The sequence below is a fragment of the Nyctereutes procyonoides genome, unplaced genomic scaffold (assembly GCF_905146905.1).
Source record: "Nyctereutes procyonoides isolate TBG_1078 unplaced genomic scaffold, NYPRO_anot_genome, whole genome shotgun sequence".
Taxonomy (NCBI): Eukaryota; Metazoa; Chordata; class Mammalia; order Carnivora; family Canidae; genus Nyctereutes; species Nyctereutes procyonoides.
Genome location: NW_026575044.1, coordinates 3,408,855 through 3,435,508, shown reverse-complemented (window position 1 = coordinate 3,435,508; position 26,654 = coordinate 3,408,855). Strand labels below are relative to the sequence as shown.

Here is a 26,654-nt window from a genome sequence, read left to right as displayed (position 1 = left end):
CAATTTAAATTTCCTCGTGCAAAGACTTAACCTACCAAGATGTTTATCACAGGAACAAGAATAAAATGCTACAAAAAATTTCTGTCCCAGAACAGTTTGGCATATCGTCTAACAAGATCTAAGAGATTTATCTATAAGAGAAAATACTATGCTTCCTTTTAACTCATGGTATAGAAAACAATCTACTGGCATGAAATTATTCACAATATATTTTATTTGGTAGCATGTTTAAAAAATAGAAATGTGTGCCTGTGCGCATACAGAAAAAAAACTCAAGCAGTGGTGTCTCTGTAGGTAAAAAGTGGTTATCTCTGAGAAGTAAGGTTGTGGGCAATTTGTATTTTCTTCTAATCTGGGGAGAAGGAGTTATCTTAAGAATTTGTACTATAAACATATAAATTCTGGAATCCAAGAAAATTATCGGAAGGAGGCAGACAGAAATCCACTTAAGGAGTGGTCTGTCCTGGGCTTACCTTGAGTAGCTCGACTCCACTATCTTGAGCATTTTCAGATTGATCTTCAATCTGCTTTTGAAGGTAGAGAACTTGTCCCTCCATGTACCTACTGATGCCCTCATAGTAAAGAGCTGTCGGTGTTCTTCTTGACACTAAGTTTTTAGCTCTATTGGAAAATATGTGAAAGTTGTCCCATTCCTGGAGCCTGGCATACCTGTGCCATCACAGAAGAAGAACACAAATCAGAGCTGCCCTTGGAATGAGCTGAGGTTCAGAAATGGGTCTCTCTGCAAGTAGAGTGCCTGGTACCCAGGCCCAGAAACCTGCCGCCCACTCCCTGGTATGGGAAGGATGTGATATGGAGCAGGACAAGAATAGAATTTTTTGATGGTTTGAGACAAGCAGAATCCTGGGGAATGCTCAGGTAATATTAGCAACCACTTATTTAACTCTTTGGAAACTAAATAAAGTGAAGGATCTGAGACACTTGGAGCTATACATTCTAGAGCTTAAAGAAATTGCTCCACTTCCAAAGGGAGATGGCCTAGGCCAGTGCTACTCAAAGTGTGGGCTACAGATGGGGATCACCAGCATCACCTGGATGTCCCTTAGAAATGCAGACTTGTTGGTCCAAGACAAGTCTGAGGAATCAGACACTCTGGAGATGGGGTCAGGAATCTGTGTTAACAAGTGTTAACAAGGGATGTCTGGGTGGCTCAGTAGTTGAGTGTCTGCCTTCAGCTCAGGATCCCAGGATCCGGGATCCGGTCCCACATTGGGCTCCCCACAACAGCCTGCTTCTCCCTCTGCCTATGTTTCTATCTCTCTCTGTCTCTCATGAATAAATAAAACCTTAAAAAAAAAAAGGAGGGAGAACGGCTTATTGGTGACTGGGGAAGGAGGTAGGCAGGTGGAGCCTGGTACCTGGCCTCTCTAGCCTGAGGGGCCAGTGAGGCCCATAGGGTGGGAGCTTCCGGTAGCTCTTCTCTCCACCATGTGGTGGAAAGAGGTCTTTCTTGAAGGGGGAGAACTGCAGTTTTCCAGAACTGCCTGCTGCCAAGTGGGCAAAGTTAATACTGGGCTTCAAAAGTAGGAAGCCCACCTACTTGCACACATAAGCCACACCCTCCCACATCAGTTCTAGCAACGTTTTTCAACATAATTCCATCTTGATCGGGGTGGTGGGTGGGCAAGTGGTGTTGTTTATGAGTCTCCCTCAAACACCAAGACACACCTCCAAAGCAAGTACTCTTACTCCTCTCTGTGTTACTGTGCCATGGTACTGTGCCTAGTAATAAATGCTTGTAGTGCTGAGTGCACCTGAGGTGGTCTTGCTGGAGGGTGATGAACTAGGTGACCCCCCAGGTGCCTTTCAGTTATAGCTGTCTCAAGTATAAATTATAAATTCTTTTCTATCTTTTCTTTTCTTTTTTAATATCATAAGACTCTTATTCAGGATTCAACATTTTCTAATTTGGGAGTTTAGTGATATGCAAACACATTGTTACCAGACAGCAACACTGGAGTAAAGTCCCAGGAGGATTCCACTTTGGAATTTGAGGATTCTGTTGTCTTCATTTTGGTATATGAATTCCAAACATTCTTCAAATGTCTTATAAACAAAGCCTAAAAGAGAAATAGGAGAGCTTGGGTGGTGGGTTGGGGTGGTCCTGTTCTGGCCTAGTAGCTCCCAGGCAGGTTTCCCACTGTGGGGAGAGGCCAGAGTCTCTGTTGACTTTATGAATTGTCCAGTGGATGGCAACCACTTTGTGAGCACACTGCTCTGTGTTCACAGAGTTCCAGCTTTTGTGGAAGTGTATGCACACAGGGCACAACTCCATAGGATTGACCAGACAGGAGTGGAGTTTAAACTGGGCCTCCCTGAGGGACCCTGGACTTCCCCATCTCCCCACTGGTGATTCCCTTGTTGGCAGCAGTATCTGTATCCCTTTTCAAGACCACATGGTGGGGAATGAATGCCCAGCTTGGCCCCACTGGTTTACTATGGACACTAAGGGCCGCCTACTTGGTGTAACCAGGAGTTATAGGGACAGAACTTGTTCTCTGAATCTCCAACAGCTACCAGGGCCTGGACTCATTAGCCATTTAACCCTTCATCCTAAAACATCAAGTTTTTAAATATATTCTGCTAACAAGTACTCGGGTAAAAGAAACATAGTAAAACATTGTTGTCACTACCACTTGTGTGTAAATAGATCTAGATGCTAACCTGGCAGCTTCTTGTGAACTAAATTCTCTTCCTTGTTGGTCCTTCACCATCCTTGCACCTTCCAGATGGCTCCTCAGCTCTTACACCAGGCTCTCCCCATCCCTGTCTTTTTTTTTTTTAATTTATTTATGACAGGCACAGAGAGAGAGAGAGAGAGAGAGAGAGGCAGAGACACAGGCAGAGGGAGAAGCAGGCTCCATGCACCGGGAGCCCGACATGGGATTCGATCCCAGGTCTCCAGGATCGCGCCCTGGGCCAAAGGCAGGCGCCAAACCACTGCGCCACCCAGGGATCCCTCCCCCTCCCTGTCTTATATGTCTTTCCAGACCAAGCCCTAGTGGTCTCAAGACCCCAGCCCCCACAGCACCACACCGACACGCATACCACATCCCCAATTTCTTGTAAATTCCAAAGCCACATTTACCAGAATAAAGCATGATGTCCAGGCAGACAAAATAGAAAAATGCTTTGCTAAAGATGTGCTCTTCCGTTATAGAAAGGTCCCACAGCCAGCCCAGCACCTGGACCAGTTGCTTGTTTCTGTGGCAAAGGAAGGTGGTAAGATTAGGAAGTGCTGGGAAGGAGAGGAAGGAGGTTAGTAATGATCTCCTCTCCATGCTACCCAGAGTTCCAGATCAAATATGGCCCTGATACAGATTTCAAAGCCACTCCCAAATCTCAAATTGGCTCTTGGCTCAAACTGTTGTCACAGACCTGTGTCTATCACAGGGCAGCCAGATTTGGGCCAAGCTGGCGGGAGCTTTGCTCCTGGCTGCTCTTCTCTGGACATTTGACTCTCCTGTGAGACTTCCTGTTTCCTCCCCCTGCCAGTGGAGCACCCCATCCCCCACAGCAGGATGATGGGCTGACTCTCCTCCAGTCACTGACCAGAGTAGACAAAGTAGGGATGATGTATGTAAGAGACTGCTGTGCAGGGGTGCCTGGCTAGCTCCATCAATGGAGCGTCCAACTCTCGATCTCGGGGTTGTAAGTTTGAGCCCACATTGGATGTAGAGACTACTTTTAAAAAAATAATAAAATCTTAAAAGAAAAAGAAGGCTATGCAAATAGCAGTGGTATCCCAAAGACTATGATTATCAGTCACATCATGCCATAGATCCCACTCCCTTGTCACCCCATGGTCAGGGTAAAGTGAGCCCAGAATGCTCAATTATTATGGCTTCCTCCCTCTAATTTTGGAAAATACTTTCAACTAAATACCTGTTTTTCAAGAAGAGAGATTTACTAAGCCAGCAGAGGACCCTATAGCGTCTGTTGGGATTCTGGAGCAGTGCCCACATCTTGTGGGCTCGAGATCCTGGGAAGAAAACAATTCCAGTGTATTTCAAGGTGTCACTTGTATCTGCATGTCCCTTCTTGCCCAGACAAACTTACCTAAGTCAATGGCCAAGTCCAAGTGACCCATTAAAAGCTTGGTGTAGCCCAGTTTATCAGCCACATATGACACGATTTCAATGCCTGAGTCTTTCAGGGGGAGACTGGAGATCTGTTCCATGGCCATGATTTCATATTTGAACCACATACCCTGGTAGCCGGCCAGCTGGTGGTACAGTGAATAGTCCAGGTAGGCCTTAATGATCTGAAATGGCAGCAGTGGAAAAGAGAAGTGGCAAAACTGAGAAGGAACCCAAAGCAGGAAGCTTGGGGACATCGCCCAATGTTGGACAGTCCATTGAGGATGGAGCCGGTCCTTAGGCCAAGGCATGGGCTTAGGTACAGAATTTTTTTTTAAAGATTTTATTTATTTATTCATGAGGGAGAGAGAGAGAGAGAAAGAGAGAGACAGAGAGAGACAGAGGGAGACAGAGAGAGGCAGAGACACAGGCAGAGAGAGAAGCAGGCTCCATGCAGGGAGCCCAGACATGGGACTGGACGTTGGACTTGATCCTGGGTCTCCAGGATCAAGCCCTGGGCTGAAGGAGGTGCTAAACCGCTGAGCCACCCGGGCTGCCCTTAGGTACAGAAATTAAACTGGGTCTCTGCCACCTGTTATTTGGATTATCCAGGACAAGCTCGATGGTTCCTCTTATCCACAGAGTCCTTAAGCAAAATATAAGAGTTTTAATTTTTGTGAAAAATAAGAGCAGTGACTTATATATGTGAATATATGATTGCGTAGCAAGAAGCAGTGGAAGGACTCACTCCATGGTGCCTATCTGGGGAGGAATCTGAGGGACAAGAGGGACTTTACTTTTTACTTTATACATTTATGTGATGTTTAATTTTTATAACAAGTGTGTATACTTCTATTTAACAAAAAAGAAGGGTGGGTTTGGTTTGTTTACTTTTAAAAAGAGGAAAGAGTGGTTGTAAACTGAATTGAGAGACTTCTGAGAAGTCGGTTATTTACTCTATAAGCAACTCTTTTAAATGATAAAGTTGCCCCAGAATATAAATGCTTAGGGACAGGTGAAGAGAAAGCTAAAAAAAAAAAAAAAAAAAAGTGTTCCTAATGATAGAAGGAAGCCCCATTAGTGGGGAGGCATTTAGGAGAAGAGAACTTTTTTTTTCTGTAGAATTCTTCAAATCACACAAAATAAGCAGTCCACAAAGTCTGTGTTACAGACAGGTCTGGGGGCATTTGTTAAACCACAAAGTCAATCTGAGGAAGTTCCTGTATTCTTGTTCCGGGCTGTGTTTCAGATGCTGCTACCACAAGGGAAGGGCAGCTGGAAATTGTGGACCAGGAGAGGACCGGCGGGCAAATGAAATGTCCAAAGCTGTGACTGAGCCCAGGACTCAGAGTCCAATTGCTTTACTTTATGGGGAAAATACACAGCTCGGAGGTTATGTGGTTTGCCAGTGGTCACACCACAGATAGGTGAAGTTCCGGAAACTACTCTCTCGGGGCTCATTCTGGGTCTTTCTGTTATCCAACAATGAGTGTCTCGTCTGCTTCTGAGCACCCAGGGGAGCATTGGCCAGGCTGCTCTGCCCTCAGTCATGGCCACATTGTTAACAAGCCTCTTTTGATTCACTTTCCAATTTTGGCTTTCCCATTATGGTCTCCTGTCCCCTAGTGCCACCATGTTTTTAAGAGACACCTCGCAAATATGAAGGGGAAGTAAAGCATTTTATTCACTAAATGTTTCTTGAGAATGTGCCAGACACTCTTATTGATGCTCAGGATATGACAAAGGTGACAGACAAGGTCCCCACTCTCACAGAGTTTACAGGCCAGTAGTGGACACAGGCTACACACTAACAAAGGAGCAAACAAGAAAATGTCAGATGGTACTAAGAGCTACTAAAATAGTGACAGGTTGAAGAGTCAATGGGTTAAGTGGTCAGGAAGGGCCTATGCAGGAGATGACCTTCTGCTAAGCACAGGGAGCCACAAGAGGAGGATGGGCAGAGGGCTATATTTGATGGGCTTTATGCATATTTATGTCTTCTCAGCTTTTGAAAGGTACTAATATGCTGGGGACAGACTCCTGGCTAGGAATTTAAGCTCCTCCAACATTTGCAGAGTGGCTTGACCATTTCCCTTAATTCTTGATAATTAATCACTTCAAGAGAAAGTTACTGCTCCAGAAGGAACCTAGACTTGATACATTTTTTTTTAAAGATTTTATTTATTTATTTATTCATAGAGACACAGAGAGAGAGAAGGGCAGAGGAACAGGTAGAGGGAGAAGCAGGCTCCATGCAGGGAGCCCGATGTGGGACCCGATCCAGGGTCCCCAGGATCACACCCCAGGCTGCAGGCGGCGCTAAACCGCTGCGCCACTAGGGCTGCCCTGACTTGATGCATTTTTATAAAAGAACCAGATCATTCATTAGATGAACTGGATTTAGCTTAATAATTTCTTTTTTTTTTAAAGATTTTATTTATTTATTCATGAGAGATACAGAGAGAGAGGCAGAGACACCGGCAGAGGGAGAAGCAGGCTCCATGCAGGGTACCTGACATGGGACTCAATCCCGGGTCTCCAGGATCACACCCCGGGCTGAAGGCAGCGCTAAACCGCTGAGCCACCAGGGCTGCCCTAGCTTAATAATTTCTTGATCTTGTCTCTTGGAGTTTCCTGCATCTAGCCAAAGATTTCTCAGTTTATGACCTCACAGGGCAAGGGAAGGTCACCCTGAGATGGGCCATTTTGAGATGAACATAATTTTTAGTCAAAAGCAATCAAAATCCAGCATTCAGGAAAAGTTTTTTTTTTTTTTTGGTTTAAACACATTTATTTGTTTTATTTTTTAAACTGAAATATAATTAACATATAGTGCTATATTAGTTTCAAAGAGCTCTTTACCTGTTGCTCAACTGCCTGCTTTACCAGGAAGAGAGCTACTAACAGAGATTCCTCTTTACCTCAGAAATTTATCTGCATAACTGAGCAACACCTTTGTTTTCCAAACATCTCACCTTCCTGCTAACCATCTTCCTCCCCTTGGCAGGGGAGGAAGATGGTTCCTCCCCTCTCCCCAACCCCTTCCCTAATGTGTATAAGCGTATAAGCCTCATGTTGCCTTCATGTCTTTGAAATTTCACGTCTATGCGGACTCCCCATACATATGCTATTAAATTTTATTTTCTCCTGTTAATCTATCTCATGTCAACTTGATTCTTAGTGCAGTCAAGGAGGACTCTGAAGGGCAGAGGAAATTATTTTTCCCCAACAATTTAGACCAGTAGTTCTGCCACTGTGGTCCTGAGACCTCCCTAGAGCATTTCAGGGAGTGCACCAAGAGGGCAAAGCTAGCTTCAGGATATCAAGGCACTATCTGTGTCAGGAAAAATGGTGCCAGACCAAAACAAAACAAAACAAACAAAACTCGGTGGATGTCCTGTCTAGCTCACTCATTAAGGTTACCTCTGTTACCTTGTCTTTAGGCTATTTTACAGCTCTCTATGAGGCAGAAAACTGCTAATAATGTAAATTATAAATTAGCATAGAAATATAAGTGTTTAGGGGAATGCATGAGATTATTGCCTCATGACTAGACTAGTTTTACATCCAGTCATAAGTTAAATTCTCCTTGGAACCAGTTGTAACATACTAGTTCTCAGTAATTAATGTGTTTAACAGGATCTTTGATATGTGTTCTTTTTGTATGTCTATGAGTCACAATTTTATCTTTTTTAAAAAAGACCTATCCTTTAACATTTTCCTTTTTTACCCTCATTCTCTACTGGCCTACAGTGCAGTGTTCCAGGGGCAACATCTGATGTTGCAACAGAGTGAAAGTGGAAGCAGATTGAGAATCCAGCTATCTTCTATGAAGTCAGACATTAAAATATTTGCAGAAATTTAATACATGCCATTCTTCTCACTAAATTTTTTGTTTGGGGACATTGGTCTTTTTTCCCCCCAATTAAAATGTTGATTATGTTAATATGTAAGAGATTTATTTTTCTTTTTTCTTTTTTAAATTTTTTTTGAGATTTATTTTTCTTTAAAAATATATTTTAAATTTCTCAGTTTTTGTTTCTTATAATTTCAGTAGATACAACCCATAGAAATAAAAAAGCCTTGAGGTCCTCAGTAATTATTAAGAGTCCAAAGTGATACTGGGACCAAAAGTGTTTGAGAACTGCTGGCCTTGGCAAAACAGTCCAGCCAGGAAGGGCTTTTTTACACTCTTGTGATTTTGAATCCCCATTGGCTCCCAGTAGGAGTCTCCCTCTAAATGAGATACAGAAATTTAAAAAGCAGCTACAAGAACACCCTACCTGAAAATCATCTTGAGTTTCCAGTGCCGTATTCACTTGCATCATAGCTGCCAGGTGGCCATAATACTTGTAGTGAAAAAAATAATTTAAGCTATAGATTTGCCACAGCAAGGAGAAGCAGGCTGTTTGCCTGTAGAGCTGTGCCAGCCTCCTCTTCCTATTAGATAAAATACGCACATGGAACAAAGAAAGAAGGTATTGTCACCAGCATGTTTGAGAGAAATGCAAGTAGAGTCCTCATTACTGGCTGGGTGGTCAAAGCAGATGTGAGTGTGAGTCCTGCCTCCTTTACAAGATGGTAAAGTACAGGTATGTTAATTTTTCTGAAGCACATTTTCTCCACCACATGATGGAGACCATAAGACCAACTTTGTGAGGATTCATTAAGATAATTTATGCAAATCACTTGTCCCCAGTCAGGCCACTGCCATTTAAATGAAGTTATTTAAAAAGCACATTTATATAATTCATCACATTTGATTCTGATAACAAGCCTGGAAGAAAGGAAGAAATAATGAACCCCATTTTATGTAAGCAGGTGAGACTCAGGTTAAGTGACTAACCCAAAGTCACACAGCTAGAATGTGGTGGTGCCAAGGCTCAAGCTCTGTCTACTTACAGCCTGGCCATTCCAGTGTGTCATGTCCTCCAGTGAGCATAGCTAGCTTTCAACTCAATAAAGGAAATGAACATTTTTAACAATCACATTCTGTTATGATCTGAATGTATCTCCAACAGTTCATATGTTGGATCCTAACCCCTAAAAGTGATGGTAACAATAGGTGGGCCCTTTGGGAGGTAATAAGGTCATGAGGGTAGAGCCCTCATAAATGGGGTTAGGGCTCTTATAAAAGAAACCTCAGGGATGCCTGGGTGGCTCAGTGGTTGGGTGTCTGCCTTTGGCTCAGGGTGTGATCCGGGGATCCTGGATCGAGTCTCGCATAGGGCTTCCTGCAAGGAGCCTGCTTTCTCCCTCTGCCTGTTTCTGCCTCTCTCATGAATAAATACAATTTAAAAAATTAAAAGAGAAAAGAGAGACCCCAGAGCTCTCCAGCCTGTTCCCACCATATGAAGATTAAAAAGTCTGTGGAAAAAAAAAAAGTCTGTGACCCTGAAGAGGCCCCTCCCTGACCATGCTGGGACTTTGATCTCAGACTTGAGTAATAAATTTCTGCTGTCAATAGGCCACCTAGTCTATGGCATTTTGTTATGACAGCCTGAGCAGACTAACACACATTCCAACAATGGAATGGAATGTCACAGGAAGTGTTGAACTCCTGTGCTGGAGGTATTCAAGGGGAGGATGGATGACCACCTACGAAGAATGTGTGGATTCTCAATCTTGGCTTCAACAAGCCATTTAACTGATAATGTAGCCAACAGTCCCTTCTATTTATGATAAAAATGGGAACCAAAGCAAATTGGCTTTGATATTAGTGATTTAACAAAACCAAGAAAACAAAAGAGAATTGGAAATATTTATCAAAAAGCAGATTTTATTTTTTAAAAGATTTTATTTATTTGAGAGAGAGAGAGGGAGAGCTCAGAGGCAGAGGCAGAGGGAGAAGCAGACTGCCCACTGAGCAGAGAGCCCAATGTGAGGCTCCATGACTGAGATCATGACCTGAGCTGAAGGCAGATGCCTAACCTACTGAGCCACCTGGGTGCCCAAAAAACACAAGGTGTTTTTATTTTAAATGAAAACAAGAAAGGAGGAAGAAAGCAATATCCTGGAGACACCCCCCCCGGAGACTTTTATTTTTATTTATTTATTTTTTAAAAAAGATTTATTTATTCATTAGAAAGAGAGAAAGAGAGAAGCAGGCTCCATGCAGAGAGCCCGACGTGGGACTCGATCCCGAGAATCGAGGATCATGCCCTGGGCTGCAGGTGGCGCTAAACTGCTGCGCCACCAGGGCTGCCCCCCCCCCCCCCCCCGGAGACTTTTAAAGAAGAATTCTAGGTACTTAACATTTAGGCATTGACATTGTGTTGTGGAAAGTATTTTTCAAAGTTTTTCAGGAAACATGGACAGGGTACAATTCCTTACAGCATAGGACGTTCATGAGAGACCTACATTTGAGTTGTTTCTTGTGCTCATTTTTGAGATCAGAACTTTTTGGCCGGATGGTATTGGAAACCCAAGCTCTACACTTTCTTCCCCACCAGTACTTCTTTTCCCTTTTGCGAGTAACTTCTTATTCCTTTTACAAAATATGCTGTTAACTAGGCTTGTCAGATGTAGGGGATGAAAATGTGGGATGCCCAGTAAATTTGCATTTCAAAAAACAATAAATAACTTGTTTAGAATGCATACATCCTAAATATCTTCTAGGAGATGTATATGTCTCCTAAAAAAATGATTCAGGACGCCCGCATGGCCCAGTAGGTTGAGCATCCGATTCTTGATTTCAGCTCACGTGGTGATCTTGGGCTGGTGGTTTTGAGCCCCACATTGGGTCCCATGATGAGCGTGGAGACTGCTTATGATTTTCTCTTTCTCTTTCTCCCTCTGCACTCCCCTGTTCACACACACACACTCTGTCTCTCTCTCTAAAGCAAAACAAAACAGTGAAAAAATGATTAGAACTTCAAAGTTAATTAGGCATGCTGTGTTTTTTTAAAAAAATATTTTAAAGAAGATTTTATTTATCTATTCATGAGAGACACAGAGAGAGAGAGAGAGGCAGAGAGAGAAGCAGGCTCCATGCAGGGAGCCCGACGTGGGACTCGATCCCAGGACTCCAGGATCATGCCCTGGGCCAAAAACATGCATTCAACCACTGAGCCACCCAGGTACTCGGGTATGTTGTGTTTGATCAGACAAATCTACATGTGACCAAACTCTGATTCCCTCCCACCTATTAGAGAGATCTCTGCTGAACTCTCCCCACAACTCCCTCCTGGTGGCTTCTGAGACAGCAGGCCCTTTCCCAGGAGCCTGCCCCATAAGCTGCAAAGGAGCTCAGCTCCACCCCAGGCTTCCCCACATTTAAGGGAACACTTTTGGGAGAAGGCAGCGGGCGTGGTGGTGTGGAGAAAGTGCTATAGCAACTGGCTCCTAGAAATAGATGTTTGCATCTCAGGCAGAACTAGTAGGGATACTGCTACTGGCCTCTCCTAACATGGGAGAGATGTCCCCTGTCAGCCCTCCAAATCCCCAGCTAGGTGGCATTTCCCTTGGTACAGATTGGGATTGGTGGACTGTATCCAAAAACTCATGTTGTGGAAAATTTCAAAGATATACACAGTAAAGCAGAAAATTATCATGAACTACATGCACTGAACATGCAGCTTCAACAACTACCAATGCAGGGCTTGCACTCACAGCCCAAGATCCAGGCCCGAGCTGAGACCAAGAGTCAGACGCTTAACCAACTGAGCCACCCAGGTGTCCCCCTTATTACTTTTGATGGTTCTTTATAGGCAAAATTTACATGCACTGAAATGTATAAATCTTAGTGATTTAATTGTGACTGATGGACACTCCCATATCCCTATCCAGATAACAGATGAATGGGCAGTTTGTCCTCTGACAGAGGCCTTTGGGACCTTCTATGCCATTTTGGGGGAGGGACAATACTCGGTGTCCTACCCATGAATGGAAAAGGGCTTGTGACCGAGGCCCTAGGAGCAGAGGTGCAGCTTCCAGGGGAGCACGGCGGCCCAGAGGGATTGATGGGACCGACTAGGGCCTGGCACCAGAGCTCATCTTGCAAAGGGCTCCCTGAGGTTTTTGTCATCTGGACTCATTTTCACAAAAGCTGCTGTGAAGTGTTCTGTGTTCTGGGCCAACCCCAACCTCGCTTAGTAGCCAACCCACCACCCTTCCACTCCCCCCACTCCCCTACCCACCCCACCCCCCCCCGCACTGGCTCCCTCCCACATCTTTGAGCCTCCGTCACAGCCACCAGGCTTTCTGGTGCTTCTTAGAGGCCCAGACATTGCAGGCAGATGGAGTATGTGCAGGTCTCTCTCGGAAGAGTGAGACCTCCCTCCTTCCCTTACCTTGGAGGTGAGTTCTCTTGGGCCTGTTGATTCACATAGTAAAAGTGTCTGTTTTTCTCTAAATGGGACTGAAGAAACAGGGAGATTAAGTTGTGAGGAAACATTCGGTTGAGAAGCTTCAGGGCCTTCCGCAGCATTTTCTTAGCAAGCACCATCTGGCCCATGTTGAAACAGACCTGCAGTGAGAAGCAAGGGGGAGAAGAGAGAGAAAAGGTAACTCAAGCCACAAGAACAAAATCCCCCTGTGCCTGGCATAACAGGAAATGTTTATGAATGTATGAAGGATGGCTGGATGACTAGGATTCTGCATCCCATCTTTATGTGCATGATTTACCTCTGAGAACATGTTTACCCATGGATGCCCATTTTTGGAGGTAGTTAAAAAACATCTCATAAAGACGCCAACCAGAAGAGCTGGCTGCTGGCAAGTGATGGCAAGGAGGTGTGAGTAGCAGGACTGAGGTTCTACAGTCCGGGGGAGGATTTTTGGCGATGGGCGGGGGGGGGGGGGTTTGCAGGAAAGACAGGGATGGGTTCTGCTGTCTCTCTATAATGTCCCCGAAATAGTGGGTGGCCATGTTTGTAATGGGTTCTTACCTGACCTTTGAGGCTATAAAATGTAGCTGACTCAAAAGTATGACTCCAGGATTTGTCGTTCTTGAGCATTTTCAGCAACCTCTCTCCTTCATTCAAATATGTGTATGCCTGTAGCCAACGCAGGGGCACAGAGTATTGAGTCAGTGGGGGTCCGGCCGCAGAGGGCCACAGCCCACTCTCTCCTGAGTGGAGAAAAGCAGCTGCCACGGCAGGTCTACTTCCACCCCCACCCTGGCTCCTAATGAGAAAGGGCCTCCACTCTGGCAGCTCTGGGTGGATAAAGATCCCAGTGAAGATCCTGGCCACCTGCATGCCCATCTGTGTCTGCTGGATCACTTGCTCTAGAGGAGGAATCCAGGACAGTATCCTCCTCTGAATAGTTCCACCCTCGATGGCCCCTATTTCCAACAATGTACCCACTGCTCCTAATGGCATCCCCACATCTATGAGAAGTTGGTCTCAATTTTTGGAGTGACTTATGAACCACTCCCATTTCCTTTGCCAGGGCCATCATTAGAAGGTGGAAGAGAAAGGTAAGGCCCTGAGCAACTTTCCCTACTTCAATTTATTTTATTTTATTTTATTTTATTTTATTTTATTTTATTTTATTTTATTTTATTTTTATCTTATTTTTAAGATTTTATTTACTTATTCATGAGAGACACACACACACAGAGGCAGAGACACAGGCAGAGGGAGAAGCACGTCAATGCAGGGAGCCCGACGTGGGACTCAATCCCAGGTCTACAGGATAACACCCTGGGCTGAAGGCAGTGCCAAACCGCTGAGCCACCCGGGCTGCCCTCCCCACTTCATTTTAAATCTTCTTTGACACCATTAGACAGGACAGCTTTGGTACATGTGAGTACCAAGGCAAGGTCAGATACGAAGAGTAAAATAGGGGAAGGTGATATCCTCAAGTCTCAAATAGCTAAATGGCTACGAGTGGGAGGCAGAAGAGGAAAACATGAGTTTACCACCAGTCTTCCAGTCATGGACGTAATAGCTTATTTTTGAAAGGAGACAGGATGCAAATGGCACATTCTGGGTAACTTGAACCGGGGCTCTGCTTCCAATCGTTGTCTTCCTGACCATTCCTCAGTCCTTGCTAATTGAAATGCAGGTGCTTAGCAAGTTGGTCTCCCAGGGCTACATAAACCTTCTCTTTTTGGGACTCACTGGCCATATCCCCCTTTTATATATATATAATATATATATATAATATATATCTCCACATATATCATATATGTTCATATCTATATCTATATTATATATTTATATGTGCATGGGCAACTTTCATCTTTAACATAAATCCTGAGAGAACTGGGGCTTACCAACGTTTTTAATGATTTAATTTTTATAAAAATCTAAGGTATGAGGGTCGATTAGGCTGCTGTGATCAAAAAGCTATTGTAAATTTGGAACAGACCACCAGTGTGGACATGAACTGCAGGCATGCCTATTCAGATATGTGAAGCTATTTCTGAAGCTGGCTCGAGTCAGATGAAGCAAGGGCTGGAAGGGCACTTCTTTTAATCTATTCTTTCTTTCTTTTTTTCTTTTTCTTTCTTTCTTATTTATTTATTTATTTATTTAATTTATTTATTTTTAAAGATTTTATTTATTTATTCATGACAGAGAGAGAGAGAGAAAGGGAGGCAGATACACAGGCAGAGGGAGAAGCAGGCTCCATGCAGGGGGTCCGACCTGGGACTGGATCCTGGGTCTCCAGGATCATACCCTGGGCTGAAGGTGGCACCAAACTGCTGGGCCATCGGGGCTGCCCTCTTTTTTATTTAAATTCAATTAATTAACATATATTATTAGTTTCAGAGGTAGAGGTCGGTGATACATTAGACTTATATAATGCCCAGTGCTCATTACATCGTGTGCAGACGGGCATTTCCCAAAGTGAATTCATGCAATGTTAGTCTAGCCAGCTGCTCTATGAAAAGTGATCTAGGGTCAGGTAAATTTGAGAAATACAGTATGCCCCAGAACTAGCCTGACCCTCTGGATGATTTGCATGTATCTTAGCACATTAATGCTATGAAATATTTGCAGTTAAGAAACCTATTTAGCTTTATTCAGCTCAGTGCTTCCCACCTTACTTAAGAATAAATTATTTTTATTTCATTATACATACATTGAATCCTCACATTTCTAGGGACATATTGCCCTGGAATGTTATTTACAATTATGTTGGAGAAACACTAGTGTTTTGGCGGTCTAAAGGAATGTATGGTAATTTAGCACAAATTACATGAAGACTAAAGTGGGTGAGCTCTTTTGGGGATCACAACCAGATTCATACCTATCCAAAGACCTACAGGTAGTTGAGCTTGAGCTCACGGTGTTTTCTTTTTTTTTTTCCCCAAAGATTTTATTTATTTATTCATGAGAGACAGAGAGAGAGAGAGAGAGAGAGAGAGGCAGAGACACAGGCAGAGGGAGAAGGAGGCTCCATGCAGGAAACCTGACGCGGGACTCGATTCCAGGTCTCCAGGGTCATGCCCTGGGCTGAAGGCAGCGCTAAACCGCTGAGCCATCTGGGCTGCCCGAGCTCACGGTGTTTAGGGAGGACAGAAGGCAAGTGCCCTGAGGAGGAAGACTCGGCTGAAACAGCAGCATTAGTACCAATAGTCCTTTTTGCATCATTTAGAGAATGAGATATGACATCTATCCCCATCCCATAGAGGTAGACAGTTTATGGCAAGTTTCTAAAGGTAACAATATTTTAACTGATGTATAATGCTAGTTTCAATTTGTTCTAACTTTCATTTCTCAATCTCAGGTCATTTCCCTTCTAAGCAATTTTCTTTTCTCTTTTCTTTCTCTTTTCTTTTCTTTTCTTTTCTTTCTTTTTAGCAATTTGATTTTCAAAGGAAAGGGGTGCTGGCAGGAATCAAGAACATGAAATAATAAAGAAAGAAGCCTAGGGCTTCTCTTTGGGCTCTGTGGTCTCTAACTTGTCTCAAGGGTTGGGGAGACCTCAGTAGAAACACCTTACCATGTAATTATCACCCAAGATAAGATAAGCTGATGTAATTTCTAGGAAGTAATATAAGGCTTTGTTGTTTTCTCCCAAAGCCAGAAAATGGTGGGTCAGAGGCATGATGACGATCTCTACGATCTCTTCACACTGGCAAGATTCCAGAGGAATGATGTTTTCCTTAGACGTCCTCATTTTTGTTATAATGGTGTCAAAGAAACTCAAGATTTTTTCTCTTATTTCTTCAGGTCTGTCCAAATGCAGAAATAAATAGGAGTAATAACTTATAGCTTCACTTGGCTTTTGATAGGAAAATATCTTTAAAAACGAATAAAAGAGCAAGATAATCAAATCTAATGTAGATGCTACTGACAGAAGTCACCATGCATGCACCCCAACATTTCCCCACTGTACCAAAGGGGCCAAAAAGAACTGACCAGATGATTTCAACAGTATTCTGAACTTAATGACAATTGTTTATGTTCTACCTCCTAAACGATTACAAATGCCTGTACCTGAGATTTTCAGGAAATAGCTCAGGTTTCTTAGGAATCTCTATTTTGGAAAAGGTGATCTCTTCTTCAGCTAGAAAATAAACAAACAAATGAATTGCATGGATCACAGAATGTTCCACGTGGCAGAAATGTTTGGTGTCCACGAAAGACTCTTGTTCCCCTTTTCTGACACAGTTCCTGGTGCCCATCCAGGCTCTATATTTCCCAGTCTCTACTGCATCTCAGGTGAACCCGCATAAGTCATTTAAAATGGAATTCTATCATAAGAAATATATGGCACCTCTGAGCTGTTTGGTATCTTCTCTACCCTTTGCTTCCACCAGAAAGCAAACAATTTTGAGAATCTAAGGGATGGTAAAGAGACAGAATGGAAGGAGCCTGGGTCCCTGACTTATTGAGGTCAAGGCCATTTGTCAAAACTTTCTTTAGATCATTATATGTGCAGGAAAAAAATTATTCTATTGTGTCATTGGGGAGGAAGAATTTCCTCTGCCCTTCAGAGGTCCAATTAGCTGAACTAAGAATCAAATTGACATGAGACAGATAAACAGGGGAAAATCAAATTTAATAACTGCCAATGAGGGGAATACAGGCAGACATGGAAATTCCAAACACAGTGAGGAAACATGAAGTTTATATGAGCTAAGAAGGAAGGTAGAAGGTCGGAGGATACAAAGGGGAGAAAGACCATTAGCACGAAAGTGAGAGGAGATGTTTGAAAAACAAAGGTTGCCATATTGTGCAGAGAAGTTTCTTAGGTTAAAAAAAATCTTTGTCAATAGCTCTCCTCCTGGTAAAGCAGGCAGTTGAGGGGCAGGTAAAGAGCTTTTTTGGAATCTGCTGGATTTGGATTGCTTTTATTTTATTTTAATTAAAAAATATTTTTATTACTTATTCATGAGAGATATGCAGAGAGAGAGGCAGAGACACAGGCAGAGGGAGAAGCAGGCTCCATGTGGGGAGCCTGACGTGGGACTCGATCCTGGAACTCCATGATCATACCCTGAGCCAAAAGCAGACGCTCAACTGCTAAGCCACCCAAGTGTCCCTGGATTGCTTTTAATTCAAAATAATATTCATGCCAAAATGGCCCATCTTGGAGTGACCTGCAGTGGCTCCTACAGTGTTAAGCCACTGGCAGTTTGGTTATAGATGATAACATTATCCTAACTAATTTACCCTGCAGCAACTAAAACTATGAGTAAATGATCTGTTTCCAGTGGAGGAAATACAGACGTTTAAATACATACTCCAAAGGCTAACTAAAGGACGGAGAACCTTGAATTGAAAACCTTCAGCCCATTCAGACTCCAGAAGGTTAGAAAATTCCATAATGATCTTGAAACAGAAAACAAATGAGGATGGTTGGATCTAGCTAATGTAGAAGGAAGGAAGAATCCCACGGAGGGGAAGGGACTGGTCTCAGATCATCTGTTAGGGATGGAGGCAGGACGAGAACCTAGGTCTCCCAGGTCCAAGGCCAGTGCATCGCTCCACAGATCTTGTAACTTATAAAAATGCAGTTTAAGCACCTAATTATCACCTTCTTTTGAAAGCCTTCTGTGCCCTTGTCCCCAGAGATCTAGTGCCTGGGACACACGTGCCCTGAGCAGACCTACCTCATGGTCCTTATTATCATACTGTGTGAGGAATAATGTGCCCATCTCTCCTTCTAGATAGCCAGCTAGTGTATTTCTAATGACTAGATGTGAATAAATTCAATTTGGCTTTTTTCTTCTACTCTTCTAAAATTGTTCTTGTAAAGGTTACCAGTGGTTACTGTGTTGTCAGATCCAAAGGTCACATGTTTGCCCACATCTTATTACACCTCTCAGCAGCTTTAAATATCCACTGAATAAAATGCACATTTGTTGAAAAAGATCGGTAAGAAAATAAAATGCTATTTCTCCTTCAACATCTCTATATTTTTTATGTTTCAAATGGTAATAGTGATAGAATGAGATGCAGAGACCAGTAACATAGGCCAGAAAAGGGAACAAAGTTGGGGAGTACAAGATATGCTTTTTGTCATTATATCATTTACCCCTTGGTGAATAATATTTTTTTAGTTCTCGATTTTCTTCATTATGGACATATTTTATTAAATTTCCCTACTTTAAAGGGGATCTGTAAAATTCAAAAGGAAAAAATACATAAAAAATGATTGTAGGCTCTCAAGAAAGGAGAAAAGCAAAGATATCACTTGCTCATCTCATGGTTTCAAAGACCTAGAAATAAGATCTCAGGTTCAAGGTGACAGATTGAATTCTTTTGTTTATATCCAGCACCTCCAGGTCCAGGACATTTTATGCCATTAAAATGAGAATAAAATAGTCTTAAAAAGCTTAAACACACTATGTATAGAATGGAAGGGATCGATTCTTGTCTTAGGCAGGAGCATCCTCTTTGCCTGGAATGTTCCTCCTCAGTCATCCATAAGACAAAATCTTTCACTTCCTTTGTTTTTTTGTTTGTTTGTTTGTTTTGTTTTGTTTTTATGAATCTCACCTCTCAATGAGGACTCCACTAATGGCTCTGCATTCCTAATCCCCTTTGCCCTACCCAACACACTTTTCAGTTTTCTTCCTTGGGATGGGATTTACCCCTTGTAACATACTATAGACTTTACTTCTTTATTATGTTTTTTCCTCTATCACTTCTCCACAATAGAATGATCTTTTGTTCACTGATGTATCCTTATGCATGCAGCAGGTCTGGCACACAGTAGAACCTCAGTATTTGTTGAATGAGTAAATGAAATGTTGGGTGGGGTTTCAACACCTGTCTGGAAGACAAAGGAGCCAGAGGAGTGGTTGCTGATGAACATTAATGAAGTAGGTAGAGCGAGTTGAAGGACAGAGCCCAGGAGGAAGCCCATGGACTACAGATCTTTGGGGTTCAAAACTTAAGAAGAAAATAACAGTGTTCAAGAAGGATTGAGAGAGAATTGAAAAGAGAATCAACTTCCTATCTAATCTACACCTAATGCCATGTCTTTGAACCTCTTCCAACTACAACTGACTCTTGAACAATGCAGGGGTTTGGGGACACTGACCCTTTTCCCCTCAGCACAGACGTTAGTCAAAGACAGGAGAGGTCAGAGAAGTGCTGGAGTGAAACTGCTAAGATACATTGGAGAATCCAAAAATAACTAAAGTTGCTTTCTTTGACAGCCCTAGTCAGCCTGCTTAAAACCAACTGTGGGGATGCCTGGGTGGCTCAGTCAATTGGGCATCTGATTCTTGATTGTGACTCAGGTCATGATCTTGGGGGTTGTGGGATGAAGCCCCATGCTCAGCAGGGAGTCTGCTTGGGATTCTTTCCCTCCCTTTTCCTCTGTCCCTCCCCCATCCCTAAAGTAAGTAAATAAATAAATATTAAACAAAAATCAACTGTGATTTTACCCCTCACTGCCACAAAATGTATAGATATAATTACAGATACAGACTTACCCACAGGTTCCACACAGTTTGGAATCTTCCCTCCCCTTTCTCTTTTATTTATTCGTTTATATTATTTTTTTAAAGATTTTACTTATTTATTCATGAAAGACATACAGAGAGAGGCAGAGACATAGGCAAAGGGAGAAGCAGGCTCCATGCAGGGAGCCCGATGTGGGACTCGATCCAGGCATTCTGGGATCACACCCTGAGCTGAAGAATCATGCCTTGAGTTGAAGGCAGATGCTCAACCACTGAGCCACCCAGGAGTCCCCTATTTATTTATTTTTAAAGTAGGCTCTGCAACCAGCATGGGGTCCAACACAGAGCTTGCACTCACAACCCTGAGATCAAGACATAGGCTGAGATCAAGATTCAGATGCTTAGGGATGGCTGGGTAGCTCAGCGGTTGAGCATCTGCCTTTGGTTCAGGGCGTGACCCAGGGTCCCGGGATTGAGTCCCACATCAGGCTCCCTGCATGGATCCTGCTTCTCCCTCTGCCTGTGTCTCTGCCTCTCTCTCTCTCTCTCTGTGTGTCTCTCATGAATGAATAAATAAAATCTTAAAAAAAAAAAGATTCAGATGCTTAACTGACTGAGCTACCCAGGTGCCCTTTGCTTTCTCTTTTTCTTATCTCCCTCAGCCAAACCTCTCCCTCAGTACTTTCACTGGTTCCTTGAACAGGGCCCTGTGTTGGGATCGTCCCTGAAGCTTCTTGGATTTGCACTTGCATCCTTGTCCACCCTCACCACCCACCCTCTGGTTGCCGGTTTTGTTGTAGGAGTCTGTCCTCTCTTGGTCCTCAAGTCCTTCTTAAAAGTTGTTATTTTCTTTGAGTCTTCCATTCTAAGGACTAAGGCTCTTCTCACCCTTCCAAGAGAATGTAGGAAGAACTTAAAATGGCTCTAGGCTGGCTTCTTCTTTCATCTGATCCAGAGAAACCCTCATGATCCAGATTCTAAGGCTCTGAACCTAAAGCCTGACTACTCTTTTTTGAAAAGGGAGACAGGCAAGATTTAGTACCGGGTCAACAATAAGTTTGTGCCACAGTGCAAAGCTGCCTTCTCCCCAATCGAGTCCTGAGAGGGCATTGCCTTCCTCACTCTCTGACTCCACTGACTGCTGTACCAAGGAACCTCTTCCAATTTCCCCTGCCAGCTTTGCCCCAAGGTCCTACCCTGCACTTTGGGAAGCTCAGGTGTACTGGGCACACCATGAGCTTGGGAATGAGACTGACCTGTGATTGAATAGTCTATCATTCATTCTGTGGCACTGGAAAAGTTATTGAATCTTCCAGAATCTCAGTTTTCTTGTGTATAAAATGAAAATAACCCTCCACCTTGAAAGGTTAACGTGAAGATCAAATGAGAATGCATGTGAAATAAAGAATGAATGAAAATAAATATTTATTTTGGGGAGTGCCTGGGTGGCTCAGTTGGTTAAGCATCTGCCTTTGGCTCAGGTCATGATCCCAGAATCCTGGGATTGAGCCCCACATTGGGCTCTCTCCTCAGCAGGGAATCTGCTTCTCCCTCTCCCTCTACTCCTTCCCCCAATCGTGTTCTCTTTCTTGCTTGCTCACTCTTTCAAATAAATAATTAAAATCTTTTAAAAAATTATTTTTTGTACCTACTAGTGCTAGGCACTTTACATAAATTTCTTTCCAATTTTTTAAAGATTTTATTTATTTATTCATGAGAGACACACACAGAGAGAAAGAGAGACAGAGACATAGCCAGAGAGAGAAGCAGGCTCCATGCAGGGAGTCCAATGTGGGACTCAATCCCAGGACTCCAGGATCATGCCCTGGGCTGAAGGCAGATGCTTAACCACTGAGTCACCTAAGCATCCCTCTTTCCAATTTTTAATATCCATATAATATAAGAATTCTGTCTTGTGGCCTCTGCTTTCCCAACCAGATTTAGCCATAATCACCAAGGCCTTTGGCTAGAGCATGTAGCCCTCTGGCGCTCCCTGGTCAACCATGAGGGAGGGCTGAAGTCGGGGTTGCTGCCCTGAGCCTCACATCCATCATGCCTACATTAAGTGAGTCCCTAGTTCCTGATACCCCTTGAATCCTTTCCTGTGTCTTCCTAGATTGTGTGGCTGATTTGTGCTATAAGACTGTAACTTTCTCACTTTTGCTTCACAGATGGTCTTGAATCCCTGCTCTGAGCCCAAGCCCCCTTTTCTGGGGCCCTAACCTGCTTATGTCTGCATAATTCTCCCCCACTCATATTTTTTCTCTGATGGAACCTCGTTTTAAACCTGACTGCCAAAGCAACATTCTTACCTGCCAAGAAACAGTAGTCCCTCCTGCTCTTGTTTCTGCTTCAACATGTGAGACCCCCACCCACCACCCCCACCCCCACCCTTGGATTCCATCCCTTGGTGTGAATTATTCTGGGTCAGTTTTATTCCTCTGGATATTCTTTGAGCTCTGATTGCACCCATTTGCCAGAGTCCCAATCCTCAAACTCTGACAGTCTCACAGTGAGACTATTTCTGGTGGACTCAGCTACTCACATGTCTCCCTTACCCACTCCAGTGACCTACACAACTCTCGCCATTAGTAAAGCTTTAAAGTCCCCTCAAGGGACTTGAAGCCCTCAAGGTCCAAATCCACTCTGTTCTCCAGGAATAGCTAGGACTAACAAGGAATGAAGTATGTTTACCTTTAAGTCCCTGGAACTTAGCCATCCTCTTAATGGTATCCATATCCAAACTGTTGAGCCGAATGTTCACTGTGAAGTGGTGGAAGGGAATGAAGTCCCCACTTTGGCAGTGGTCACATTTGTGTGCACTCTCCTCTAAGAAGCGGGCACATTTCAAGTGCATGGCTTTCTTCTGGTCCTTCAGCCACAGCTCATAGGCTGTCTTCTGCATCATTGGCCTGCAGAATCGAATGATGTGGCACTCGATTACCTCACTTTCCAGCTCACGGAGCTCTTCCTCCTCACCATGAGCTAGGGAGAAAAGAAGGGTAACAGATCAGCCCCTGTGCCCTCACACACATCAGTTCTTTGATCAGATGTGCCTTTAACTGACAGAAAATGTGTGTACTTCCAAGTTTTACTCACCCATTCCTTCACTGGGCTTCAGAGACAGGGAGCGATAATTCACCTCGAATGAGACTATATTCTGTTTTAGAGCCATTTGGAGCTCCTTGCCATTCCGGAAACAATCAAAGACGTTGGATTCCACTAGACTTGCCAGGGCCTTGATCATCATTTTCATATTCCAACAAGGGAGAATCTCAAACAACAACTCTGTAGTGAAGGTCAGGCCGATAATAGCAGCACATCTCACCAACATCTGGTGGGAAAGGCTCATGCTGTCCAACTGAACCAGAGAGATTTCTGCAGGGGGAAAGCCACACAAGAGGGAACCAGTTACCTGTCTGTAGCAAATACAACTTAGAGATGGACAACTGTCCTACTCTATACTGCTTGTTTCACAGGAACCCAGGCACACTAAACCAAAAAAGATTTGCTTACTACCTACTTCACAGACAGCATGTGTGTTGCGAGTACAAAAGAGGGAGGTGCTGCTATCTGAAATATGCACAGCATACCGGCCAGACAAGAATGAGATGGATTTCGAGGTGTTTGGGTTTTGGGCTAAAGTGTGACAGGGTTTGTGAGGAGAGGGGAGGCCGTGGTAGGCCATGGCAGTCAGAGGAGAGCACCTGCCATCTATCTACCTGCTATGTTCACTTCTCCAGCTGGGCCTTGTCTGTCCTCCTCACTGACTCTGCCTCCTCCTAGCCACAAGCCTCCTCTCAGCCTCCCCGGAGACTCATTTGTTCTTGAGACATCTACTACTATCTCTATGCTCATAATAAAGAGCCAGAGAGCTTTGAGCTCCATTTCCAACTTCTCACTTAAGCTTGGGTGTCACAGTCACATGGCTTCCTGGACATCTTGACCAGGATGTCCTTTCATTATATCACCTGCCTTCAAGACAAAAATCTCACTTTCTCCACTTGTTCACAAAACACTTGGCAGAAGCCAAGTTACCCTACCTTCCTACTTTCGTAGACATAGTGAATGAAACAAATGCTTTCCTGAAGACTTAGAACCTTGAGGTGTCCTTAAGCCATCCTTCAAACACTTTCAGTTTTTTATAGATGGCATGTCTGGAGCTTAATTCATACTAGAACAAGGCTCGAAAGTCATTTTTCTTTAAAGAATAATACTGCTCAGATATAAATTCCATGCTTGTCGTTTCTTATAAAAGTAAATGGCAGAAAGTTTCAGGATTTGATTTTCTCTCTCATTATTTGGCTTTGATTTAATGAAAAATGTACTGTACTTCATTTATGCAGTTGAACTAAACTTTGTTCAAATCAGAATATGCTCAGGGGAGCAGATGGCTCCAAAGCAGAGGCAGAAAACCTAAACCTTCCATGGCAATTTCGACTGCTTGGGGCAACAGAAAATAACCACCACGGTCTGCTATGGTCTTTCTCTCTCCCTTGCAGACAGTCATCCTAGAAAGGACAAGGGGAGTCCAGGTCCTGGAAAAGGAACACGGGGTCAAATTTTCTTTACCTTTTAATGACGCTGGTGGTGACAAGTTTTGCAATTTGACATCACTAGTGAGGTTACAGACTTCTTCAATTTCCTCATCATTACTGAGAGTAAGTATTTTTAATTCCTCTGTAGGTCTACTAAAATTCTCTGTAGGGAGATGAAAAGGAAGAAAGTTTGAGAGCCATCTGATTTTCTTTTTTTAAAAAAGATTTTACTTACTTATGGGAGAGAAAGAGAGCATGAGCAGGGGAAAGGGGCAGAGGGAGAAGCAGACCTCCCTGCCAACCAGGGAGCCTAATGTAAGGGCTGGATCCCAGGACTCTGAGAGATCATGACCTTGAGCTGAAGGCAGTCACTTAACCGACTGAGCCATCCAGTCACCTTATCTTGATTTTCCAGTAAACTTCAAGATGGATCTTATGAAAGAAAGAGCAGGTAGGGATGTGCGTTGGCTTGCCAAATATTTTGGAATATCATTTTAAGTAAATTAATATATGAAAACCTAAATGGGTTCAAAATGTTCTGCTGCCCCCAAAAGTATTGGTAAGAATTATTGGAAGTCATACATAATACATGCAGTTCTACAAAAACTTGATTCAAAGGTTATCAGGTTGTATCTTATAGTATGTATTAACATATATTTGCATGCACATTCAAATACCAACACTCGGATGCAAACACGTTCTGTGGGAGACTGTATTTGACTTACAACATGGTAGTCAGAAAGAGATATTTAAAATGGCAAGGTTGGGTAGCACACTTGCCTAGTAACTTTGTCTCCTAGTACTCCAAAATGCATTACCTACTTATTCCTCCAGACATTCATATAACGCTTGAATCACATGACACTGTGATATGTGATGTGGAAATACAAAGATCAACACAGTTAAGTTTCTAATCTCCTGGAGAGATAAGATATGTACACAAAGAGCTAAGCTTCCAGGCAGTAAACATGTGCCATGTGAGTCAGAGTTCAATATTGATACAGTACAGACCTTTTGTGCACCATAGCCTGTGAAGGCTATAAATGTGAATAATTCATGCTTCCAACCCTAAGGAGCTTAACGTCAATAGAGACAGATACTGAAGTAATTAGTCATAATGTCAGAAAGAGTGATTCAAGAGCTAAAAAGCACAGAGAAGTGTGTTGTGAGAATAGAGAAGAGAAAAACAACTCAGTCTTGGTGGAGTCAGAAAGGCTTTATGGAGGAGAAAGTATTTTGGCTGAACCTTGAAGGATGAAGGGGTTATCCAAGTGGAAGACTGAGGGGTGATCAATGCAAGGGCATAGAAGAGGACTCTGCAAATTAGGGGACTGGAAGGAAACCAGTGCAGCTCAACTACAGCGTGTGGGATGCTGGAGCACTACTGGGGGATGGGGCACATGTCGGGAGAAAGGGTTTGGGAGCAGATTGTGGAGGGCATTTAACATCACACTATGAAGTTTGGACTTTATTCCAAAATAAAGAGGAAATATCACAGGTTTCTGAAAGGGAGATAGCAGTCATCCACCAGCTACTTGTAGGAAGGTAACAGGGAAGTGTGTATGGGAGAAGAGAACAAAAGAGGGAAGACTATGTAAGAAACAGTATCATTGGAATATGAAGAAGTGATGGTGGGTAGGACAAGGTAGTGGTACCAAGCGTTGTATGGAGGAAATGGGTCTGAGCAAGGTGATGATGGAGCTGAGATGCAAATGTTGCTGAGAATCAAACTGGGAGATACAGGAGGAGGTGCAGTATGGGAGGGAGGGCAGTGCATTAAGGTTTAAGTAGTTTGAGTTTGAGGGGGTCTAGAAGACGATCCAATGGGCAATTGGGAATATGCCCTGAGCAGGCAACAGTTGAGGGAGAGAAGAGCCAACTGTGTGAAGCACCTGAGGAGAGAGGACAGTGGTCTGAAGCGGAAAGGAGTATACTGTGTCACAGCAGCAGAAATGCCAGAAATGCAACCAATGTGGCTGGAACACATTTCAGAGCATTGATGAGTCTAGACGGAAGTGAAAGTCAGATTCTCGAGGGGTTTCCAGTCCTGGTTGGGAGGTTCGATTTCATTGTAAGCTCAGTGGGAAACCACTAGATTTGTGCATATGTTTCTAAAAAAATCTTTGTATTTGGAAAGTTTCAAACTTACCAAAAGTTGTAAGAATAAAACTGTGTACTAAGAATAAAGCTATGTACTCT

At 43.3% G+C, this 26,654-nt stretch overlaps 1 protein-coding gene across 1 annotated transcript in view; it reads right to left on the bottom strand.

The window, feature by feature from the left end:
* ADCY10 (adenylate cyclase 10) overlaps nt 1-26,654 on the bottom strand; it is an 82,743-nt gene that overhangs the window by 5,455 nt on the left and 50,634 nt on the right. Inside the window, exons 19-31 of the mRNA XM_055323443.1 lie at nt 24,490-24,618; nt 23,017-23,295; nt 22,612-22,902; nt 16,496-16,565; nt 15,999-16,230; nt 12,989-13,096; nt 12,392-12,567; nt 8,384-8,540; nt 4,081-4,285; nt 3,907-4,003; nt 3,110-3,225; nt 1,964-2,081; nt 474-669 (exon numbers count right to left, since the gene is read on the bottom strand). Of these exons, the coding sequence (XP_055179418.1) occupies nt 474-669; nt 1,964-2,081; nt 3,110-3,225; nt 3,907-4,003; nt 4,081-4,285; nt 8,384-8,540; nt 12,392-12,567; nt 12,989-13,096; nt 15,999-16,230; nt 16,496-16,565; nt 22,612-22,902; nt 23,017-23,295; nt 24,490-24,618 (2,174 nt within the window). The remainder of the gene's footprint in view (nt 1-473; nt 670-1,963; nt 2,082-3,109; nt 3,226-3,906; nt 4,004-4,080; nt 4,286-8,383; nt 8,541-12,391; nt 12,568-12,988; nt 13,097-15,998; nt 16,231-16,495; nt 16,566-22,611; nt 22,903-23,016; nt 23,296-24,489; nt 24,619-26,654) is intronic.